Raw genomic sequence first — 25947 nt, 5'->3', positions numbered from 1 at the left:
TTAGGCAGCATTTTTGGAGAAAGATTGACCTAAAATGCTACTCTTCTCTCTTCACAAATGTTGACTGATCTGATAGGTAATTACAGCATTTTCCGTTTTGTTCCACAGTAGAATTTAGTTTAGTTTAGAGATACATCTGTATGTCTCTGGGGTATGGGAGGAAACCAGAGCTCCCAGAGAAAACCCACGCAGGGGAGAACATACAAACTCCACACAGCCAAGCACGGAATAGTCCGCTTAGCTGGCAGACAAGATTAATTGGTCCCTTGTGTCAGATAACAGATGATCACCAAGAAAATACAGCCACTCCTCAAAAGGAGAAGGGAAGAAAAGCTATGAGAAAAATAATAGACGAAAGTGCATGAAGCTAACGTCATCCTAAATATTCCCTTGAACTTCGTAAAGATATGGCTGCATTGATTTTAGCACCAAAAATTAGAACGGATATCTAAAGTACCTGGTTGAAACGGGAATAACAAAACTAGAGGACAACAAGTACAAACCACAAAAAGGTAACAAAGTATAATACATAGCATTTTCATACACCTCCAAAAATATCCCTGACCAATTCCATCTTAATCACTATCCTAATGACCAAAATATTATATCAATATTAAAATAGAAATGTTATCCTCCAATCAACAGAGTTGTTGCATCATGTGTATTACCCAGTTTCCTTTATTTTTCTTTAGGAATAAATTCTGAACATATTTTCTCCCCACCTTTCATAGCTTATGATTCTCACTCCCAATTATGATTCTTAAATAATCAGTAGCTACATGCTACATTACATCTAGAAAATGTCACCCACACATTTCACAAAAGGGAACTTGTATGCTGTGTAGCAGCAGGAGAATTAGGAAGAGCTGAGTGAGAAGTGTGGAAACAGGCCCTTCGGCCCAACTTGCCCACACCGACTAACATGTCCCATCTGCACATCTGCCCGCATTTGGCCCATATCCCTCTAAACCTGTCCTATCCATGTACCTGTCTAATTGCTTCTTAAACATTGCGATAGTCCCTGCCTCCAGCAGCTCGTTCCTTACACCCACCCATACACCCACTTCTCAGATTCCTATACAATCTTTTCCCTTTCACCTTAAACGTATGCCCTCTGGTTTTCGATTCCCTCACTCTGGGCAAGAGACTGAATATTGGTGTCGAATATTTTAACATGCGCAGAGAAGTAGCAAGAAGCAGGGTGCAAAAGGAGAGTTACGGTGAGAGACGTCCCCAAAGGTTCTTCCCCAAAGCATGGAAGGCTCCTTTAGAACAGGAGATGGAGAAGATTCAGTTGAAATTGGGCACCGAACACAATAGGGCACAGGATGGTGGAGAGAGTGAATCTAGACTGTTTACCAAAGATGGTAATTAAATTTGATCTTATCTTTAAAAACCATCAGCATCTTGAATTTCCTTTCTTACAATCATACTGGGTGAACTATCAATGCAGGCTGAATCGAGGACTTCTCTGGCCTGCAAGGATTTTGTTAATTATTAAAAGACACAGAGCTGGGTATGATACAGATTTTTATTTCCTCTAGAGTGGAGATGATGAAGACTATCAGAGAATTTTCAGAAAGAAAATCAAGCCCCATCTGAAGTCGGAAGATGGCACAGAGGCATCAGATCAAGATGACAAATCTTCTAGTGTACATATCACCAGAAAGGTCATTACACGCACAGTTCATGTGACTAACCCCACAATGATGACAGATGTAGACATCCACAGTCCAGAATTTAAAATAAAAGTTCCACGGCATGAGCAAGTCAGTATTGAAGGATCAGGACCAAAGCTGGAATCATCAGAGATGGATGTGGATGTCACGGGCACTGAAGGTTTAAAATTTCAAATGGGAGATGGTCAACGGACAACACACACCATGCACATTGTGAAAACAAAAGTTGTAGAGGTAACTGGACCAGATACAGAACATGGCCAAACTACCTTCCACATGCCGCAAATCAACTTAGCAGGCGGAACAGTGCAAACATCCAACCTTGATGTCAAATTTGCAAATACAGATATGGGTAGATCTGCACCAAATGTTGATGTCAGTCTCCCAAAGACAAGTATTGACTTTTCAGACCCAACAGTTACAACAGGTATGCAAGATTCAGATGGAAACATCAACATGCATTCAATCAAGATGCCAGCATGTACTATTTCTGAAATGTACATTGAAAACAAATTCCCAGAAGGCGATATAAAAGCAACTGGAACCAAGATCAAAGGTAATGTTGAAATGCATGATACAGATCTGGCTTCTGGTAAAATCGGAAAACCACATTTTAAGATTTCAGGAGTCAATGTTTCAAAATCAAAATATCATATCTCTGATCCAGATCTGGAAATCAAACATACAAAAGTGACAGAAGATCTTGACGCCCCAAAGATCACTTTTGAGCATGACATTAAAGTTCCAAATGTGAATATTAAAGGCACCAAAGTTGATATTGAGACAACTGCTATGAAACAAAGTGGCCTCAAGTTTGAAGCGCCATCTATACATTTGCCCAAACAACAGGCTCCAGACTTTGATTTGAGTCTCAAGGGCCCAAAGGTGAAAGGAGAATATGACATTAAAATACCTGCAAATACAGAGGTGACGATCAAAGGTCCTAATGTGGATGTGCCAGACGCTAAAATTGAAGGGGGCAGTACAATGTTCAATTTGCCAAAATTCAGAACACACAAATTCCAAACTAGTGGGTTGAAGCTGGAAGGTCAAGATTTGAACATTGATGCCAATCTTCCTGAGGTAGATGTTAACCTAAAGGGACCCACGTTAAAAGGAGAAGTTCAAATGCCAAATGTCGATATTGAGGGAGCCGGTAAAATCAAGGGAGCAAAATTTGGTATGCCAGGATTCAGTGTCTTAGCACCTAAAAAAACAGGAATGTATGATTATAATCTGGACCTCAAAGGTCCAAATGCGGAAGGAGATATTGCAGTTCCTGATGTAAATCTGAAAGGTGACATTAAGGGCCCAAAAGTAAATGTTAAAGGCCCAAAAGTTCAAATTGAGGAAACTGATGTAAAAGGAAGTGGAGCCCAGTTTTCAATGCCACATATGAACTTGTCCAAGATTCAGGCTCCTGAAATTGATTTGAATTTCAGAGGCCCAAAACTGAAAGGGGATCATGGTATTGGTGCACCTTCGGGAAAGGTGAAGGAAGAGCTCAAAGGACCTCAGGTAGATGTTGATGTGGACGAATCAGGAGCAGGAGGTATCAAGTTTGGTCTGCCAAAACATAAACTGCCCAAATTCCACATGGATGGGTCCAAAGTGGAAGTTCCAATTGTCCACATGGGCGGGAATGTCCGTGGCACTGACGTTAAACTCTCTGCACCAAAGCTGGAAGGAGATGTTAAAATACGAGACGTAGATGTTGAAGGAGCTGGTAAAATAAAGGGCTCAAAATTGAAAGGGGGCTATGATGTTAACTTGGCTTCTGGAAAGGTGGGGGGAGAGATCAAAACACCTAAGGTTGATGTTGGCATGGATGTGCCAGGGGGAGATATTGAAGGTGTCAGTGGAAACATCAGCATGCCAAAATTTAAAATGCCCAAATTCCAAATGAGTGGGTCTAAAGTGCAATGTTCAGATTTGGACTTTGATGCAAATATTCCCGGTGGTGATATTAAACTATCTGGACCTAAGCTAGAAGGAGATGTTGAAATGCCTACTGTAAATGTTGAAGGAGCTGGAAAAATCGTGGACCCTAAATTCAGAATGCCAAAAATCAATCTGTCAGCACCCACGAGAGAAATGCCTGATGTTAATCTGGACCACAAAGGTACAAAAATAGGAGAAATCAAAGTCCCTGATGTTAAATTTGAAGGTGATATCAAGGGCCCAAATCTCGATATTAAAGGCCCCAAAGTTAATATCGAGACACCTGATGTAAAGGGGAGAGGAGTTAAGTTTTCACTGCCATCTACGCATTTGTCCAAGATAGAGGCACCAGACATTAATTTGAATTCCAGAGGTTCAAAACTGAAAGGGGTCTTTGATGTTGATGTACCTTCTGGAAAAATGGAGGGAGAGATGAAAGAACCTAAGGTAGATATTGATATGGATGTGCCAGAGGGTGATGTGGAAGGAGTCAGTGGAAGGTTCAGCATGCCGAAATTTAAAGTACCCCAATTCCGAATGAGTGGGACTAAAGTGGAGGGCCCAGATATTGATTTCAGTCTCAGAGGTCCAAAACTAAAAGGTGACTATGATGTTGACATGCCTTCTGGAAAGGTGGAGGGTGAAATCAAAGGACCTAAGGTCGATGTTGATGTGGATGTGCCACGAGTTGATGTTGAAGGAGATGGTGCAAGGTTCAGCTTGCCAAAGTTTAATTTGCCCAAATTCCACATGGGTGGTTCAAAAGGAGGTCCAGATGTGGGAGTTGACATGAATCTTCCTGACGCCGATGTTAAACTATCTGGACCTAAGGTAGAAGGAGATGTTAAAATGCCAGATGTAGATGTAGATGGTGTTGGTAAAGGCCCAACATTCAAAATGCCAGGATTCAATGTCTCAGCACCCAAGATACAAATGCCTGATTTTAAAGTGGACCTCAGAGGTCCAAACGATGGAGGAAATTATGACATCGATATGCCTTCTGGAAAAGTGGAGGGAGAGATCAAAGGACCCAAGGTTGATGTGGATGTGCCAGGGGGTGATGTGGAAGGAGGCGGTGGAGGTTTTGGCATGCCGAAATTTAAAATACCCAAATTCCGAATGGGTGGGTCTAAAGTGGAGGGCCCAGATATGGATATTGATGCGAATATTCCTAGTGGTGACATTAAACTATCTGGACCCAAACTGGAAGGAGACGTTGAAATGCCTGATGTAGATGTAGATGTTGAAGGAGCTGGCAAAATCAAGGGCTCTAAATTCAGAATGCCAGGATTCAATATCTCAACGCCCAAGATCGGAAAGTCTGATTTTAATCTTGCGCTCAAAGGTCCAAAGGTGGGAGGAGATGTTGATGTCCCTGATATCAGTCTGGAAGGTGACATTAAGGGCCCAAATGTCGACATTAAAGGCCCCAAAGTTGATATTGAGGCACCAGATGTAAAAGGAAGTGCAGGAAAGTTTTCATTGCCATCCATCCACTTGCACAAGATTCATGCACCAGATCTTGATTTGGATTTCAAAGGTACAAAACTAAAAGGAGACTATGATGTTGACATGCCTTCTGGAAAGGTGGAGGGTGAAATCAAAGGACCTAAGGTCGATGTTGATGTGGATGTGCCACGAGTTGATGTTGAAGGAGATGGTGGAAGGTTCAGCTTGCCAAAGTTTAAATTGCCCAAATTCCACATGGGTGGTTCAAAAGGAGGTCCAGATGTGGGAGTTGACATGAATCTTCCTGAGGCTGATGTTAAACTCTCTGGGCCTAAGGTAGAAGGAGATGTTAAAATGCCAGATGTAGATGTTGGGGGTGTTGGTAAAGGCCCAACATTCAAAATGCCAGGATTCAATGTCTCAGCACCCAAGATACACATGCCTGATTTTAAAGTGGACCTGAGAGGTCCAAACGTTGGAGGAAATTATGACATCGATATGCCTTCTGGAAAGGTGGAGGGAGAGATCAAAGGACCCAAGGTTGATGTGGATGTGCCAGGGGGTGATGTGGAAGGAGGTGGTGGAGGTTTCAGCATGCCGAAATTTAAAATGCCCAAATTCCGAATGGGTGGGTCTAAGGTGGAGGGCCCAGATATGGACATTGATGCGAATATTCCTGGTGGTGACATTAAACTATCTGGACCCAAACTGGAAGGAGATGTTGAAATGCCTGATGTAGATGTAGATGTTGAAGGAGCTGGTAAAATCAAGGGCCCTAAATTCAGATTGCCAGGATTCAATATCTCAGCACCCAAGATAGGTATGCCAGATTTTGATCTAGACCTCAAAGGTCCAAAGGTGGGAGGAGATGTTGATGTCCCTGATATCAGTCTGGGAGGTGACATTAAGGGCCCAAAGGTCGATATTAAAGGCCCCAAAGTTGATATTGAGGCACCAGATGTAAAAGGAAGTGGGGGCAAGATTTCAATGCCTTCCATCCACTTGCCCAAGATTCAGGCACCAGAACTTGATTTCAGTCTCAGAGGTCCAAAACTAAAAGGAGACTATGATGTTGACATGCCTTCTGGAAAGGTGGAGGGTGAAATCAAAGTACCTAAGGTTGATGTGGATGTGCCACGAGTTGATGTTGAAGGAGATGGTGGAAGGTTCAGCTTGCCAAAGTTTAAATTGCCCAAATTCCACATGGGTGGTTCAAAAGGAGGTCCAGATGTGGGAGTTGACATGAATCTTCCTGAGGCTGATGTTAAACTCTCTGGGCCTAAGGTAGAAGGAGATGTTAAAATGCCAGATGTAGATGTTGAGGGTGTTGGTAAAGGCCCAACATTCAAAATGCCAGGATTCAATGTCTCAGCACCCAAGATGCACATGCCTGATTTTAAAGTGGACCTCGGAGGTCCAAAAGTTGGAGGAAAGTATGACATTGATGTTCCTTCTGGAAAGGTGGAGGGAGAGATCAAAGGACCCAAGGTTGATGTGGATGTGCCCGGGGGTGATGTGGAAGGAGGTGGTGGAGGTTTCAGCATGCCGAAATTTAAAATGCCCAAATTCCGAATGGGTGGGTCTAAGGTGGAGGGCCCAGATATGGACATTGATGCGAATATTCCTAGTGGTGACATTAAACTATCTGGACCCAAACTGGAAGGAGATGTTGAAATGCCTGATGTAGATGTAGATGTTGAAGGAGCTGGTAAAATCAAGGGCCCTAAATTCAGATTGCCAGGATTCAATATCTCAGCACCCAAGATAGGAATGCCAGATTTTGATCTAGACCTCAAAGGTCCAAAGGTGAGAGGAGATGTTGATGTCCCTGATATCAGTTTGGGAGGTGACATTAAGGGCCCAAAGGTCGATATTAAAGGCCCCAAAGTTGATATTGAGGCACCAGATGTAAAAGGAAGTGGGGGCAAGATTTCAATGCCTTCCATCCACTTGCCCAAGATTCAGGCACCAGAACTTGATTTCAGTCTCAGAGGTCCAAAACTAAAAGGAGACTATGATGTTGACATGCCTTCTGGAAAGGTGGAGGGTGAAATCAAAGGACCTAAGGTTGATGTGGATGTGCCACGAGTTGATGTTGAAGGAGATGGTGGAAGGTTCAGCTTGCCAAAGTTTAAATTGCCCAAATTCCACATGGGTGGTTCAAAAGGAGGTCCAGATGTGGGAGTTGACATGAATCTTCCTGAGGCTGATGTTAAACTCTCTGGGCCTAAGGTAGAAGGAGATGTTAAAATGCCAGATGTAGATGTTGAGGGTGTTGGTAAAGGCCCAACATTCAAAATGCCAGGATTCAATGTCTCAGCACCCAAGATGCACATGCCTGATTTTAAAGTGGACCTCGGAGGTCCAAAAGTTGGAGGAAAGTATGACATTGATGTTCCTTCTGGAAAGGTGGAGGGAGAGATCAAAGGACCCAAGGTTGATGTGGATGTGCCAGGGGGTGATGTGGAAGGAGGTGGTGGAGGTTTCAGCATGCCGAAATTTAAAATGCCCAAATTCCGAATGGGTGGGTCTAAGGTGGAGGGCCCAGATATGGACATTGATGCGAATATTCCTAGTGGTGACATTAAACTATCTGGACCCAAACTGGAAGGAGATGTTGAAATGCCTGATGTAGATGTAGATGTTGAAGGAGCTGGTAAAATCAAGGGCCCTAAATTCAGATTGCCAGGATTCAATATCTCAGCACCCAAGATAGGAATGCCAGATTTTGATCTAGACCTCAAAGGTCCAAAGGTGAGAGGAGATGTTGATGTCCCTGATATCAGTCTGGGAGGTGACATTAAGGGCCCAAAGGTCGATATTAAAGGCCCCAAAGTTGATATTGAGGCACCAGATGTAAAAGGAAGTGGGGGCAAGATTTCAATGCCTTCCATCCACTTGCCCAAGATTCAGGCACCAGAACTTGATTTCAGTCTCAGAGGTCCAAAACTAAAAGGAGACTATGATGTTGACATGCCTTCTGGAAAGGTGGAGGGTGAAATCAAAGGACCTAAGGTTGATGTGGATGTGCCACGAGTTGATGTTGAAGGAGATGGTGGAAGGTTCAGCTTGCCAAAGTTTAAATTGCCCAAATTCCACATGGGTGGTTCAAAAGGAGGTCCAGATGTGGGAGTTGACATGAATCTTCCTGAGGCTGATGTTAAACTCTCTGGGCCTAAGGTAGAAGGAGATGTTAAAATGCCAGATGTAGATGTTGAGGGTGTTGGTAAAGGCCCAACATTCAAAATGCCAGGATTCAATGTCTCAGCACCCAAGATGCACATGCCTGATTTTAAAGTGGACCTCGGAGGTCCAAAAGTTGGAGGAAAATATGACATTGATGTTCCTTCTGGAAAGGTGGAGGGTGAGATCAAAGGACCCAAGGTTGATGTGGATGTGCCAGGGGGTGATGTGGAAGGAGGTGGTGGAGGTTTCAGCATGCCGAAATTTAAAATGCCCAAATTCCGAATGGGTGGGTCTAAGGTGGAGGGCCCAGATATGGACATTGATGCGAATATTCCTAGTGGTGACATTAAACTATCTGGACCCAAACTGGAAGGAGATGTTGAAATGCCTGATGTAGATGTAGATGTTGAAGGAGCTGGTAAAATTAAGGGCCCTAAATTCAGATTGCCAGGATTCAATATCTCAGCACCCAAGATAGGAATGCCAGATTTTGATCTAGACCTCAAAGGTCCAAAGGTGAGAGGAGATGTTGATGTCCCTGATATCAGTTTGGGAGGTGACATTAAGGGCCCAAAGGTCGATATTAAAGGCCCCAAAGTTGATATTGAGGCACCAGATGTAAAAGGAAGTGGGGGCAAGATTTCAATGCCTTCCATCCACTTGCCCAAGATTCAGGCACCAGAACTTGATTTCAGTCTCAGAGGTCCAAAACTAAAAGGAGACTATGATGTTGACATGCCTTCTGGAAAGGTGGAGGGTGAAATCAAAGGACCTAAGGTTGATGTGGATGTGCCACGAGTTGATGTTGAAGGAGATGGTGGAAGGTTCAGCTTGCCAAAGTTTAAATTGCCCAAATTCCACATGGGTGGTTCAAAAGGAGGTCCAGATGTGGGAGTTGGCATGAATCTTCCTGAGGCTGATGTTAAACTCTCTGGGCCTAAGGTAGAAGGAGATGTTAAAATGCCAGATGTAGATGTTGAGGGTGTTGGTAAAGGCCCAACATTCAAAATACCAGGATTCAATGTCTCAGCACCCAAGATGCACATGCCTGATTTTAAAGTGGACCTCGGAGGTCCAAAAGTTGGAGGAAAGTATGACATTGATGTTCCTTCTGGAAAGGTGGAGGGAGAGATCAAAGGACCCAAGGTTGATGTGGATGTGCCAGGGGGTGATGTGGAAGGAGGTGGTGGAGGTTTCAGCATGCCGAAATTTAAAATGCCCAAATTCCGAATGGGTGGGTCTAAGGTGGAGGGCCCAGATATGGACATTGATGCGAATATTCCTAGTGGTGACATTAAACTATCTGGACCCAAACTGGAAGGAGATGTTGAAATGCCTGATGTAGATGTAGATGTTGAAGGAGCTGGTAAAATCAAGGGCCCTAAATTCAGATTGCCAGGATTCAATATCTCAGCACCCAAGATCGGAATGCCAGATTTTGATCTAGACCTCAAAGGTCCAAAGGTGAGAGGAGATGTTGATGTCCCTGATATCAGTTTGGGAGGTGACATTAAGGGCCCAAAGGTCGATATTGAAGGCCCCAAAGTTGATATTGAGGCACCAGATGTAAAAGGAAGTGGGGGCAAGATTTCAATGCCTTCCATCCACTTGCCCAAGATTCAGGCACCAGAACTTGATTTCAGTCTCAGAGGTCCAAAACTAAAAGGAGACTATGATGTTGACATGCCTTCTGGAAAGGTGGAGGGTGAAATCAAAGGACCTAAGGTTGATGTGGATGTGCCACGAGTTGATGTTGAAGGAGATGGTGGAAGGTTCAGCTTGCCAAAGTTTAAATTGCCCAAATTCCACATGGGTGGTTCAAAAGGAGGTCCAGATGTGGGAGTTGACATGAATCTTCCTGAGGCTGATGTTAAACTCTCTGGGCCTAAGGTAGAAGGAGATGTTAAAATGCCAGATGTAGATGTTGAGGGTGTTGGTAAAGGCCCAACATTCAAAATGCCAGGATTCAATGTCTCAGCACCCAAGATGCACATGCCTGATTTTAAAGTGGACCTCGGAGGTCCAAAAGTTGGAGGAAAGTATGACATTGATGTTCCTTCTGGAAAGGTGGAGGGAGAGATCAAAGGACCCAAGGTTGATGTGGATGTGCCCGGGGGTGATGTGGAAGGAGGTGGTGGAGGTTTCAGCATGCCGAAATTTAAAATGCCCAAATTCCGAATGGGTGGGTCTAAGGTGGAGGGCCCAGATATGGACATTGATGCGAATATTCCTAGTGGTGACATTAAACTATCTGGACCCAAACTGGAAGGAGATGTTGAAATGCCTGATGTAGATGTAGATGTTGAAGGAGCTGGTAAAATCAAGGGCCCTAAATTCAGATTGCCAGGATTCAATATCTCAGCACCCAAGATAGGAATGCCAGATTTTGATCTAGACCTCAAAGGTCCAAAGGTGAGAGGAGATGTTGATGTCCCTGATATCAGTCTGGGAGGTGACATTAAGGGCCCAAAGGTCGATATTAAAGGCCCCAAAGTTGATATTGAGGCACCAGATGTAAAAGGAAGTGGGGGCAAGATTTCAATGCCTTCCATCCACTTGCCCAAGATTCAGGCACCAGAACTTGATTTCAGTCTCAGAGGTCCAAAACTAAAAGGAGACTATGATGTTGACATGCCTTCTGGAAAGGTGGAGGGTGAAATCAAAGGACCTAAGGTTGATGTGGATGTGCCACGAGTTGATGTTGAAGGAGATGGTGGAAGGTTCAGCTTGCCAAAGTTTAAATTGCCCAAATTCCACATGGGTGGTTCAAAAGGAGGTCCAGATGTGGGAGTTGACATGAATCTTCCTGAGGCTGATGTTAAACTCTCTGGGCCTAAGGTAGAAGGAGATGTTAAAATGCCAGATGTAGATGTTGAGGGTGTTGGTAAAGGCCCAACATTCAAAATGCCAGGATTCAATGTCTCAGCACCCAAGATGCACATGCCTGATTTTAAAGTGGACCTCGGAGGTCCAAAAGTTGGAGGAAAATATGACATTGATGTTCCTTCTGGAAAGGTGGAGGGTGAGATCAAAGGACCCAAGGTTGATGTGGATGTGCCAGGGGGTGATGTGGAAGGAGGTGGTGGAGGTTTCAGCATGCCGAAATTTAAAATGCCCAAATTCCGAATGGGTGGGTCTAAGGTGGAGGGCCCAGATATGGACATTGATGCGAATATTCCTAGTGGTGACATTAAACTATCTGGACCCAAACTGGAAGGAGATGTTGAAATGCCTGATGTAGATGTAGATGTTGAAGGAGCTGGTAAAATCAAGGGCCCTAAATTCAGATTGCCAGGATTCAATATCTCAGCACCCAAGATAGGAATGCCAGATTTTGATCTAGACCTCAAAGGTCCAAAGGTGAGAGGAGATGTTGATGTCCCTGATATCAGTCTGGGAGGTGACATTAAGGGCCCAAAGGTCGATATTAAAGGCCCCAAAGTTGATATTGAGGCACCAGATGTAAAAGGAAGTGGGGGCAAGATTTCAATGCCTTCCATCCACTTGCCCAAGATTCAGGCACCAGAACTTGATTTCAGTCTCAGAGGTCCAAAACTAAAAGGAGACTATGATGTTGACATGCCTTCTGGAAAGGTGGAGGGTGAAATCAAAGGACCTAAGGTTGATGTGGATGTGCCACGAGTTGATGTTGAAGGAGATGGTGGAAGGTTCAGCTTGCCAAAGTTTAAATTGCCCAAATTCCACATGGGTGGTTCAAAAGGAGGTCCAGATGTGGGAGTTGACATGAATCTTCCTGAGGCTGATGTTAAACTCTCTGGGCCTAAGGTAGAAGGAGATGTTAAAATGCCAGATGTAGATGTAGATGTAGAGGGTGCTGGTAAAGGCCCAACATTCAAAATGCCAGGATTCGATGTCTCAGCACCAAAGATACAAATACCTGATTTTAAAGTGGATCTCAGAGGTCCAAAAGTTGGAGGAAAGTATGACATTGATGTACCTTCTGGAAAGGTGGAGGGAGAGATCAAAGGACCCAAGGTTGATGTGGATGTGCCAGGGGGTGATGTGGAAGGAGGCGGTGGAGGTTTCAGCATGCCGAAATTTAAAATGCCCAAATTCCGAATGGGTGGGTCTAAAGTGGTGGGCCCAGATATGGACATTGATGCGAATATTCCTAGTGGTGACATTAAACTATCTGGACCCAAACTGGAAGGAGATGTTGAAATGCCTGATGTAGATGTAGATGTTGAAGGAGCTGGTAAAATCAAGGGCCCTAAATTCAGATTGCCAGGATTCAATATCTCAGCACCCAAGATAGGAATGCCAGATTTTGATCTAGACCTCAAAGGTGCAAAGGTGGGAGGAGATGTTGATGTCCCTGAAGTGAACCTGGAAGGTGGCATTAAAGGCCCAAATGTCGACATTGAAGGCCCCAAAGTAGATTTTGAAGCACCTGATATAAAGGGAAGTGGAGGCAAGATTTCAATGCCTTCCATCCACTTGCCCAAGATTCAGGCACCAGAACTTGATTTCAGTCTCAGAGGCCCAAAAGTAAAAGGTAACTATGATGTTGAGGTGCCTTCTGCAAACATAGAGGGAGGAATTAAAGCACCTCAAATTGTTGGGGACGTATCTGGAGTGGACGCAGATGGAGGCAGTGCAAAATTCAACTTCCCAAAATTCAAAATGCCCAAATTCCGAATTGGTGGGTCTAAGGAGGCAGGCCCTGACGTGAAACTAGGTGCAAATGTTCCTGGAACTGATGTTAAGCTATCTGGACCCAAGATGGAGGCAAAGGTTGGAGGAGATATTGATGTCCCTGATATCAGTCTGGGAGGTGGCATTAAGGGCCCAAAGGTCGATATTAAAGGCCCCAAAGTTGATATTGAGGCACCTGATATAAAAGGAAGTGGAGGAAAGTTTTCATTGCCTTCCATTAATTTGCCCAACTTAAAGAGTCCAGATGTTGATTTTAGTCTGAAAAGTCCAAAAGTGAAAGGGGATTATGATATTAATGTACCTTCTGGAAAAGTACAGGGTGAGATCAAAGGACCTAAACTGGATGTTAATATGCCAGGGGCTGATGTTGAAGGAGGCTCTGCAAAGTTCAACTTCCCAAAATTTAAAATGCCCAGATTCCATGTTGGTGGGTCTAAAGTGAAAGGTCGTGATATAGAAATTGAAGGCCCCAAAGTTGATATTGAGGCACCTGACATAAAAGGAAGTGGAGGCAAGTTGTCAATGCCATCCAAACAATTGCCCAAGATACATGCACCAGATGTTGATTTCAGTCTCAAGAGCCCAAAATTAAAAGCAGACTATGATGTTGACATGCCTTCTGGAAAGTTAGAGGGAGAGATCAAAGCACCTAACGTTGATGTTGATATGGATGTGCCAGACGGTGACGTAGGAATGGGTGGAAAGTTCAGCTTGCCGAAATTTAAAATGCCTAAATTCCACATGGGTGGGCCTAAAATAGACGTTCCAGATGTGGACATTGATGCAAATATTCCTGAGGCTGACGTTAAACTATCCGGACCTAAGATACAAGGAGGTGTTGAAATGCCTGATGTAGATCTAGACATTGAGGGTGGCAGTAAAATTAAGGGACCTAAATTCCATATGCCAAAATTCAATATCTCAGGACCCAAGATGCCTGATTTTAATCTAGACCTCAGAGGTCCAAAATTGGAAGGAGATGTTAATATTCCTGATGTTAACCTGGAAGGTGACATTAAGGGTCCAAATGTCGACATAAAAGGCCCCAGAGTTGATATTGAGACACCAGATGTAAAAGGAGGTGGGGGCAAGTTTTCATTACCATCCTTCCACTTGCCTAAGTTTCAGGCACCAGATATTGATTTGAATTTGAAAGGTCGAAGCCTGAAAGGAGACTATGATGTTGACATGCCTTCTGGAAAGTTAGAGGGAGAGATCAAAGCACCAAAGGTAGACATTGATGCAGATGTTCCAGGGGGTGATGTAGGAATGGGTGGAAAGTTCAGCTTGCCGAAATTTAAAATGCCTAAATTACACATGGGTGGGCCTAAAGTGGACGTTCCAGATGTGGACATTGTTGCAAATATTCCTGAGGCTGACGTTAAACTATCCGGACCTAAGATACAAGGAGGTGTTGAAATGCCTGATGTAGATCTAGACATTGAGGGTGGCAGTAAAATTAAGGGACCTAAATTCCATATGCCAAAATTCAATATCTCAGGACCCAAGATGCCTGATTTTAATCTAGACCTCAGAGGTCCAAAATTGGAAGGAGATGTTAATATTCCTGATGTTAACCTGGAAGGTGACATTAAGGGTCCAAATGTCGACATAAAAGGCCCCAGAGTTGATATTGAGACACCAGATGTAAAAGGAGGTGGGGGCAAGTTTTCATTACCATCCTTCCACTTGCCTAAGTTTCAGGCACCAGATATTGATTTGAATTTGAAAGGTCGAAGCCTGAAAGGAGACTATGATGTTGACATGCCTTCTGGAAAGTTAGAGGGAGAGATCAAAGCACCAAAGGTAGACATTGATGCAGATGTTCCAGGGGGTGATGTAGGAATGGGTGGAAAGTTCAGCTTGCCGAAATTTAAAATGCCTAAATTACACATGGGTGGGCCTAAAGTGGACGTTCCAGATGTGGACATTGATGCAAATATTCCTGAGGCTGACGTTAAACTATCCGGACCTAAGATACAAGGAGGTGTTGAAATGCCTGATGTAGATCTAGACATTGAGGGTGGCAGTAAAATTAGGGGACCTAAATTCCATATGCCAAAATTCAATATCTCAGGACCCAAGATGCCTGATTTTAATCTAGACCTCAGAGGTCCAAAATTGGAAGGAGATGTTGATATTCCTGATGTTAACCTGGAAGGTGACATTAAGGGTCCAAATGTCGACATAAAAGGCCCCAGAGTTGATATTGAGACACCAGATGTAAAAGGAGGTGGGGGCAAGTTTTCATTACCATCCTTCCACTTGCCTAAGTTTCAGGCACCAGATATTGATTTGAATTTGAAAGGTCGAAGCCTGAAAGGAGACTATGATGTTGACATGCCTTCTGGAAAGTTAGAGGGAGAGATCAAAGCACCAAAGGTAGACATTGATGCAGATGTTCCAGGGGGTGATGTAGGAATGGGTGGAAAGTTCAGCTTGCCGAAATTTAAAATGCCTAAATTACACATGGGTGGGCCTAAAGTGGACGTTCCAGATGTGGACATTGATGCAAATATTCCTGAGGCTGACGTTAAACTATCCGGACCTAAGATACAAGGAGGTGTTGAAATGCCTGATGTAGATCTAGACATTGAGGGTGGCAGTAAAATTAGGGGACCTAAATTCCATATGCCAAAATTCAATATCTCAGGACCCAAGATGCCTGATTTTAATCTAGACCTCAGAGGTCCAAAATTGGAAGGAGATGTTGATATTCCTGATGTTAACCTGGAAGGTGACATTAAGGGTCCAAATGTCGACATAAAAGGCCCCAGAGTTGATATTGAGACACCAGATGTAAAAGGAGGTGGGGGCAAGTTTTCATTACCATCCTTCCACTTGCCAAAGTTTCAGGCACCAGATATTGATTTGAATTTGAAAGGTCGAAGCCTGAAAGGAGACTATGATGTTGACATGCCTTCTGGAAAGTTAGAGGGAGAGATCAAAGCACCAAAGGTAGACATTGATGCAGATGTCCCAGGGGGTGATGTAGGAATGGGTGGAAAGTTCAGCTTGCCGAAATTTAAAATGCCTAAATTACACATGGGTGGGCCTAAAGTGGACGTTCCAGATGTGGACATTGATGCAAATATTCCTGAGGCTGACGTTAAACTATCCGGACCTAAGATACAAGGAGGTGTTGAAATGCCTGATGTAGATCTAGACATTGAGGGTGGCAGTAAAATTAGGGGACCTAAATTCCATATGCCAAAATTCAATATCTCAGTACCCAAGATGCCTGATTTTAATCTAGACCTCAGAGGTCCAAAATTGGAAGGAGATGTTGATATTCCTGATGTTAACCTGGAAGGTGATATTAAGGGTCCAAATGTCGACATAAAAGGCCCCAGAGTTGATATTGAGACACCAGATGTAAAAGGAGGTGGGGGCAAGTTTTCATTACCATCCTTCCACTTGCCAAAGTTTCAGGCACCAGATATTGATTTGAATTTGAAAGGTCGAAGCCTGAAAGGAGACTATGATGTTGACATGCCTTCTGGAAAGTTAGAGGGAGAGATCAACGCACCTAACGTTAATGTTGATATGGATGTGCCAGAGGGTGACCTAGGAATGGGTGGAAAGTTCAGCTTGCCGAAATTTAAAATGCCTAAATTCCACATGGGTGGGCCTAAAATAGACGTTCCAGATGTGGACATTGATGCAAATATTCCTGAGGCTGACGTTAAACTATCCGGACCTAAGATACAAGGAGGTGTTGAAATGCCTGATGTAGATCTAGACATTGAGGGTGGCAGTAAAATTAAGGGACCTAAATTCCATTTGCCAAAATTCAATATCTCAGGACCCAAGATGCCTGATTTTAATCTAGACCTCAGAGGTCCAAAATTGGAAGGAGATGTTAATATTCCTGATGTTAACCTGGAAGGTGACATTAAGGGTCCAAATGTCGACATAAAAGGCCCCAGAGTTGATATTGAGACACCAGATGTAAAAGGAGGTGGGGGCAAGTTTTCATTACCATCCTTCCACTTGCCTAAGTTTCAGGCACCAGATATTGATTTGAATTTGAAAGGTCGAAGCCTGAAAGGAGACTATGATGTTGACATGCCTTCTGGAAAGTTAGAGGGAGAGATCAACGCACCTAACGTTAATGTTGATATGGATGTGCCAGAGGGTGACGTAGGAATGGGTGGAAAGTTCAGCTTGCCGAAATTTAAAATGCCTAAATTCCACATGGGTGGGCCTAAAGTAGACGTTCCAGATGTGGACATTGATGCAAATATTCCTGAGGCTGACGTTAAACTATCCGGACCTAAGATACAAGGAGGTGTTGAAATGCCTGATGTAGATCTAGACATTGAGGGTGGCAGTAAAATTAAGGGACCTAAATTACAAATGCCAAAATTCAATATCTCAGGACGCAAATTAGAAATGCCTGATTTAAATCTGGGCCTCAAGGATCCAAAAATGGGGGGAAGTTTTGAAGGCCCTGATATTAAACCCATGCATTTGCCTAAGATACACGCTCCGGGTATAGATTTAAATTTCAGTGGCCCAAAAGTGAAAGGTGACCATGAAATTGATGTGCCTTCTGGAAAGATGGAAGGAGAGATAAAAGGACCTAAAGTTGATGTTGATGTGCCAGGGATTGATGCTGCAGGAAGCACCGGAAAGTTCAGCTTCCCAAAATTTAAATTTCCCAAATTCCGAATAGGAGGGCCTAAAGTGGAAGGTCCAGATGTGGACATGAACGCTAAGGTTCCTACTGCTGACATCAAACTATCTGGACCTAAGATGGAAGGAAATGTTGAAACGCCAGATGTGGATGTAGATGTTGGGGGAGCCAGTAAATACAAGAGCCCAAAATTCAAAATACCAGGATTCAATATAGGAATGCCTGGCTTTAAAGTGGAAGGTCCAGATGCGGACTTTGATACTAAACTTCCAGAGGCAGATATTAAATTAGCTGGACCCAAGGTGGAAAGCGATGTTAAAATACCTGATGTAGATGTTGAGGGATCTGGCAAATTCAAGAGCCCAAAATTCAAAGTGGGAGGTTTCAATTTCTCAGCACCCAAGATACCTGATTTTGATCTTGAGTTCAAAGGTCCAAAAATGGGAGGAGGTGTTGATGTTCACAATGTCAATTTGGAAGGTGACATTAAGAGCCCACATGTCGATATTAAAGGCCCCAATGTTGAGATTGAAGCACCTAATTTAAAAGGACGTGGGGGCAAGTTTTCATTACCCAGCTTACAAGCTTCAGATATTGATCTGAAATTCAAAGGCCCAAAAGGTGACCATGAGATAGATGTGCCTTCTGGAAAGATAGAGGGAGACATAAAAGCACCTAAAGTTGATGTTGATGTGTCAGCGATTGATGCTGAAGGAGGCTCTGGAAAATTCAGCTTCCCAAAATTAAAAATGCCTAAATTCCATCTGGGTGGGTCTAAAATGGAAGGTCCAGATGTGGACCTTGATGCTCATCTTCCTGATGCAGATGTTAAACTATCTGGTCCCAATGTAGAAGGGGATGTTAAAATTCCGGATGTAGATATAGATGTTGGGGGAGCGGGTAAAACAAAGAGCCCAAAATTCAAAATGCCAGGATTCAAGATCTCAACGCCCAAGGTAGAAATGCCTGATTTTAATCTGGAGCTCAAAGGTCCAAAGGTAGGAGGAGATGTTGAAGGTCCACATATGGACATTGATGCCAATCTTCCTGAGGTAGGCGGTAAGATTTCTGGTCCCAAGGTAGCTGGTGTTGAAATTCCTGATGTTAATCTAGATGTTGAAGGAGGTTCTAAAATCAAAGGTCCGAAATTAAAAATGCCAGAACTTGGTATCTCAGCACCCAAAATAGGAAAGCCTGATTTTAATTTGGAGCTCAAAGGCCCGATATTGGGAGGCGACATTGATGCCCCTGATCTTAATATGGAGGGTGACATCAAAGGCCCAAATTTTAATATGAAACCTCCGAAAGTTGATATTAAAATGCCAGATGTAAAAGCAAGTGGGCCCAAGATTTCACTCCCTTCTGTACATCTACCTCACATAAAGACACCAGACTTTGATTTGGGTTTCAAGGGATCGAAATTGCAAGGTGGTCAGGATATTGACATTTCTTCCCCAAACATTGGTGGAGAAATGAAAGGGCCAAAAATAGACATAGAAGCACCTGATGTTGACTTGGAGGGTACAGGTGGACATTTCCATATGCCAAAGATTAAAATGCCCAAGTTCAAAATGGGTGGGACAAAAATAGAAGAGCCTGATGTAGACATTGATGCCAGTGTTCCTAAAGCAAATGTTAAAATTGATGGGGTTGATGTACCTGAAATAAATTTGAATGCAGACAGTAAAATCAAAGGTTCTGGATTTCAAATGCCAGGGTTCAATATCTCGTTACCCAAATTTAAAGGTCCTAATGTAGATGTTAGTTTAAAAGGCCCAGAACTAAAAGGTGGTGCTGAAGTCCCTGACATTAATATGGGAGGTGACATCAAAGGCCCAGAGTTTGAAATGAAAGGTCCCAAGGTAGATATTGTGGGGAGTGAAATTAACATTGAGGGACCTGATTTAAAAGGAGATGGACACAAGTTTTCAACACCTGCATTGGACATTGGCTTGAAAGATCAACATTTGAAAGGCACTGCTGACATTAAATCCCCTGGTTTTGGTATTGATTTAAATGCACCCAAAATAGATGTAGGTGGTGAAGGGGGAGCACATCTAAAAATGCCAAAGATGAAGAAACCAAAATTTGGATTTGGAGTTAAAGGACAAGGAGACTTAAGTGCTCCTTCTTTGGATGTAACAAGTCCAGATGTAGATGTTAATGTTGATTCTCCAGACATTAGTGTTAAAACAAAGGGGAAAAAGGGCAAATTTAAAATGCCTAAACTCAACATCAAGTCAAAAAAACCTGGAAGAGACTTGAAGGCGACTGTCCCGAAAAGTGACCTTGATTTATCCAGACCAGATGTAGATATTAAATCTCCAGATCTAAATGCAAGTCTTGGATCATCTGATGGACAGTTAAATATTAAGTCATCAAAACTAAAGAAACCACGTTTTGGAAAAGTAAATTTATCATTTCTTGATATTGAATTTGATTTGGCATCACCAAAAGTGAAAGGCGAGTTACCTAACGCAAAGGCCAAAGGAGATTTACAAGTACCTGATATTAATTTTTCATCAGATGATATGAAAGGTCCCCATATTGACATGAGAGCACCTGGAATAAATGTCAATACAGATGCAAACTTACAAGGGCCTGGCATTAAAGAAAAAGGCTCCAAGTTAAAATTTCCTTCCATAAACATCAAATCACCCAAAATGGCTGATACAGATGTGGATATCAATTTGAAGGGTACAAACCTGAAAGGTGAAGCATCAGGAAACATAGAAGGGCCAACAATTGGCATAAAGAGACCAGAAATAGATTTTGACGTTGATGCTCCAAATGTTGATATTGAAAAACCAGAAGGTAAATTAAAAATGAAAATGAAGAAGCCAAATGTTACTGTTTCAGGACCAAATGTAAACCTAGATACATCAGGTGGTGCAGGAGGAAAGTTAAAAATGCCTAAACTGAAATTACCGAGTTTTGGAGTGGATAGCAAAGCAGGAGAAATAGATACAAATGTTGCTGTTAACCTTCCAAAAGCAGAATTTTCAGGTCCAAAACTCAAAGGTGACATTGATATACCATCAACTGATACCAATATTAGTGCACCAAAATTGAATCTTGAGTCTCCAGAAATTCGTTTTGGGGGTCTTGAAGGAAAGCTGAACATGCCTGAATTGAACATTACTGATAGTAAAGTCCAAGGGTCTGGTCTGAATTTTGGAGGTGACTTGAAGACACCGGGTTTAGGTCTGACTGTTGACGCGCCTGACATGGATATAAATGCTGATGGCAAAATCAAAGGCCCAAAAATTGATATCTCAGCACCTGATGTAAGTGTTGATTTAAAGGATCCACAACTCAAAGGCAGCATCAACCTCCCTAGTCCAAATATCAAAGGAATCTTTAAAGAGCCACTTTTGGATGTGAAAGGTCCTGGTATTGATGTTGATGGGGGAGATTTCAACATTAAAAGTGGAAAAGTAAAGATGCCTCAGATCAACATTCCAAAAGTTGATACTGACATTGCAGGACTGAAGGTGAAAAGTGAAAACTTTTCAGGGTCTGGAATTTCCGCATCTGATTTTGACGTTAATGTGAAGGGGCCTACACTAGGTACTAAATTATCTGGACCAAAGATGGACGTTGACATAAAATCCCCGAAAGTGGAAATTGAAGGGCCAAGTATGAAACTGGGTGGAGCAGACATCAATGTTGGTGGTCTAAAAGAAAAATTCCCCAGTGCTGCACCAAAAGCCAATATTGAATTTTCCGGGGCAAAGTTTGAAGGAGGTAGTTTAAGTGCTGAAGTACCAGTAAAAGGAGGCATTGGAGTATCCAGTTCCAAAAGTGGTCTTTATGATCCAGAGTTAGATGTCAAGGCACCTGGAATAAGTGCAGATATCAGAACAATTGAATTAGATGTTCCACTGGACAAAATGAAAATACCAAAATTCAAGCCTTCTCAATTTAAAATTAAAGGCCCAAATTTAGAAGAGACAGGAATGGCAGTGGGTGGCAGAGTTCCTGAAATTGCTGCACACGGTCCAGGTATCAACATCAAAGGACCACAGGCCAGTGTCAACCTGCCAGAAGGTGAGATGGAAAGTACAGGGGTCAAAGTTAAAAAGGGTAAAATTAAAATGCCCAAATTTAATTTCTCCAAGTCAAAGGGGAAAAGTAGTTATGAAGGATTAGAGGGGGATTTCAGTGCATCTGGACCAAAGATTGATATTAAGGGCTCTAAAGGAAGCCCCGGTTTTGGTGATATTGAGGTGGAGACATCGGAAATATCAATAGCTGGGAAGGATCCTAGCTTGGACATTGCCACTTCCCCTAAAGGGAAGTCAAGAACTCTAGATTTCTCTTTATTTAAAGGCAAAAGGTCAGAACGTCACAGATCATCATCTCTGAGTGATGAGCATGAACTCTCCCCTTCTTCTCCTAAGGGCAAATTAGAATTTGAAGAAGGGGGTGCAAAAGGCAAAAAGTCTAAGTTGAAATTTGGAACATTTGGAGGCTTAGGAGCTAAATCAAAGGGCTCCTATGAGGTCAATCTCAATGAAGGCGAAGCGGAAGTAGAGGGCAGTGGAATCTCTCTGGTTTCCAAAAAATCCCGTATCTCTTCCACGTCTAGCAGTGACAGCGGATCTAAATCAGGATTACGCTTTCCTAAAGTAGAACTAAATATCAATAAGAAAAAATAATAATTATGTAAATATGCCCGAGTCACTGTAAATAGAAATTAACTGCATTACTTTTCATGGAAAAGCCAAGGCATGGAGATCCATTAGACTTCATCCCTATCTCATTTGCAGGTCAAAAGTAGGATGGAATATTTAAAGTGTTGAATTCCTTTTTCTTTAATGCAAGGAATAGAATCATGTCAGACCTGACCTGCAGATATTTCAGTACACTTCTGTATCAGCTAAAATTCAAACTAAAGTTCTATTACTACAAGCTGAGAGCAATAGCTTACTAGCAGGAAAAAAAATAAAACCTATTTTGATACATTTTCTATGTAGCAGTTTATTATTTTCATATATTGGTAAAATGGAGGTGTTAAGACATGTAATCACTGGTGCTCTCTCTGGCTTACTTTATTCAATAGAGTTGCAGCTAATGTATGAGAGGTTTTACTGAAATTTGACTTCTGATGAAAACACACAGAGACATTGGTAGAGGAAGAATTTAAGCTGTCTTTAGACAAATAGATGATTGCTTACCCACGTAAGGTGAAATCTGGCAAAAAGCCAAAATAACCTCAATTCACCCTGTCATAAAAGTCGTATTGTCAGGATCCAACAACAATCAGTTTGGTCTGTATCTTTTCTCCGTAAATTATTAGGACTGCAATAAAAGATGACATTCTGTTCTGGGTAGTTTAAATTCTTCAGCTTTGTAAATGTGTAAGTGTGGTCTGTGGAACTAGTTAGGGCGTATTTCTACTGTGAATTAGTACATTAACACCACCATCGCTTCCCTGACCCGAGCCACACATTTGTGGTGATGCTGCTGCTGTTGTAATCTTTTATTTCCATATCCTTCTTTCACAAGAGTGAATTACTCACTACTCAACCATCATATATCCAGTTTGGTTGCACTTTAAACTTCCCATCTCCTCCGCGACTTCTCAAAGCCACTCTACCTTCTATCCCTACAATCCGGTGTGGCTCAGTTGAGAAGTGCACTGCCTCATGCGGAACAGCCTAAGTTCAAGATTTTAGATTGGATTGACCAGTCTGAGCCAAATTAGCTGATCGTGTAGGTATGCTGTTGATGAGTTTGGAACATTCAATTTCCTTGCATTGCGAAGCACAATACAAGAGTATATCTTCCCTACATGCATAATGAAGTCTCACAGTAAAGCAACGCCTTGCTGAGTTCACAGAAAGCACCTAATATCCTTGTAACATAATAAGCAATTTCCTTTTGTTATGAATGGCGAGAATGGTGACTTTGCCAGATATTTTTCTTATCATTTCATTGTTTCACTCAAAAATGTTAATAAAATTCTATTTCATAATTCTGTCTGCACTTCTGCGGCAAATAGACGATGGGAATGTAAGACAAGTGTGTACCTTGTAAAAATCAAATAAATCGTTCATTACCCTGAATTAAAGGTTGGTCTTTTTCCTCAATTTTATAAAACTTAACAACCAAAAGCCTCGGCCAATACATTGGAACACTCGGAAAGCTCCAACTGGCATTGGGGCTGAGGTATAGAAAATAATTTAGGCAGGATCCTGATCCCTTTTATTCTCGGAGATTTAGTTTAGTTTGGAGATACAGCACGGAAAAGGGCTTTCGGAACACAGAGTCTGCACCGACCAGCACATTAACACTAGGGACAATTGTACATTTATACCAAGCCAATTAACCTACAAACCTGTACATCTTTGGAGTGTGGGAAGAAATCAAAGATCTCGGAGAAAACCCACGTGATCATGGGGAGAACGTACTAACTATGTACAGGCAGCACCCATAGTCAGGATTGAACCTGTGTCTCTGGCGCTGTAAGACAGTAGTTCTGCTACGCCACCGTGCTGTCCCAGGCAAGTTCAATGTTTATATTAGTCGAGGAAAACATTGGTTTGACTGATTTTTCACGTCCAACTAACCTTCCAAGACTTGGGCCCTGAGGTTCCTGGAAACCTTCCTGCAATCATCACTTTTGACATTCTGAATGGTCCTATGTCAATCCTATTCAAACTCTCAGCAGCGATGGCAGGTAGAGGAGATGAGGGGTGTTTGGAGTAAAAGGGGCCAGATGTAAATGTGGCAACTCTTTTTTAAGTTTAGTTTAGACATACAGCGCGGAAACAGGCCCTTCGGCCGACCAAGTCCGCGCTGACCAGCGATCCCCACGCATTAACACTATCCTACACACACTAGGGACAATTTACACACATACTCCAAGCCAATTAACCTACATACCAGTACGTCTTTGGAGTGTTGGAGAAAACCAAAGATCTCGGAGAAAACCCACGCGGTCACGGGGAGAACATATAAACTCCATGCAGACAGCACCCGTAGTTGGGATTGAACCCAGGTCTCCGGCGCTGCAAGCACTGCAAGGCAGCAACTTTACCGCTGTGCCACCGTGGCCGCTTGGAACTTTCGAAGCTTGGAATAAAACACCTTGCCACAAAAGGCTATGGAGACCGTCATAGATAGATATATTCTTGATTAATACGGGTGTCGGGTAATGGAGAGAAGGCAGGAGAATGGGGTTAAGAGGGAAAGGTAGATCAGCCATGATTGAATGGTGGAGTAGATGATGGCCTAATTCTGCTCCTATCCCTTATGAACACTACTACTTACATTCCAAACACAAAGCGGGTACAAGAAAAACCTACACATTCCAGACTAAATTACCCAATTACAAGCCCTGCTAAATCAATCTTTGCACACCCCTCCCTCTACTCATTGATATATTCTGTCCACTCTGCACTAGCGATTTCAATATTCCACTCTCATGTCTGAAGAATGCCAGATTCATGATGAAGTAATATGCAACTGGAGATGTTGTAAAGGACAACCATTTATTGGTTATGCCATTCTTGAGGTACCATGAACAGTTTGGGCTTCCTGTGAGTAGGGTTAATTTATAGACAATAGGTGCAGGAGTAGGCCATTCGGCCCTTCGAGCCAGCACCGCCATTCAATGTGATCATGGCTGATCATTCTCAATCAGTACCCCGTTCCTGCCTTCTCCCCATACCCCCTGACCGCTATCCTTAAGAGCTCTATCTAACTCTCTCTTGAATGCATTCAGAGAATTGGCCTCCACTGCCTTCTGAGGCAGAGAATTCCACAGATTCACAACTCTGACTGAAAATGTTTTTCCTCATCTCCGTTCTAAATGGCCTACCCCTTATTCTTAAACTGTGGCCTCTTGTTCTGGACTCCCCCAACATTGGGAACATGTTTCCTGCCTCTAACGTGTCCAACCCCTTAATAATCTTATACGTTTCGATAAGATCCCTTCTCATCCTTCTAAATTCCAGTTTATACAAGCCTAGTCGCTCCAGTCTTTCAACATATGACAGTCCCGCCATTCCGGGAATTAACCTAATAAACCTATGCTGCACGCCCTCAATAGCAAGAATTTAACACTTAAAAGTTAATCAGAGAACATTCACGAGGTTAAAAAAAAGAAACTGAGTGCTGGAATAACTCAGCAGGTCAGGCAATATTTCTGGAGAACGTGGATAGGCCATGTTTCAGGTCGGGACCCGTCTTTGTCCATCTCTTCAATCCATCTATCTCACACCTCCTGCTTTTATCTCTGGCCAACCATCTACCGATCAATAAACCTCTCCTTCCTTGTGTCTACCTATTATTTGCCATATTTCGTTCTGCCTCTCCTCTCTTCCAGCTCCCCCCCCCCCACACAATCAGTCTGAGGAAAGGTCCTGA

General features: G+C 42.8%; 1 protein-coding gene across 1 annotated transcript in view; it reads left to right on the top strand.

Annotated features, from left to right (window-relative positions):
• The window catches only part of ahnak (AHNAK nucleoprotein), a 78002-nt gene extending 54369 nt beyond the window's left edge, over window positions 1-23633 (top strand). Inside the window, exon 5 of the mRNA XM_078428214.1 lies at window positions 1545-23633. Coding sequence (XP_078284340.1) covers window positions 1545-22232 — 20688 coding nt within the window. The 3' untranslated portion in view covers window positions 22233-23633. The remainder of the gene's footprint in view (window positions 1-1544) is intronic.
• The last annotated feature ends 2314 nt before the right edge of the window (window positions 23634-25947 follow it).

The sequence above is a fragment of the Rhinoraja longicauda genome, chromosome 34 (assembly GCF_053455715.1).
Source record: "Rhinoraja longicauda isolate Sanriku21f chromosome 34, sRhiLon1.1, whole genome shotgun sequence".
Taxonomy (NCBI): domain Eukaryota; kingdom Metazoa; phylum Chordata; class Chondrichthyes; order Rajiformes; family Arhynchobatidae; genus Rhinoraja; species Rhinoraja longicauda.
This window is presented reverse-complemented; position numbering and strand designations above follow the sequence as displayed.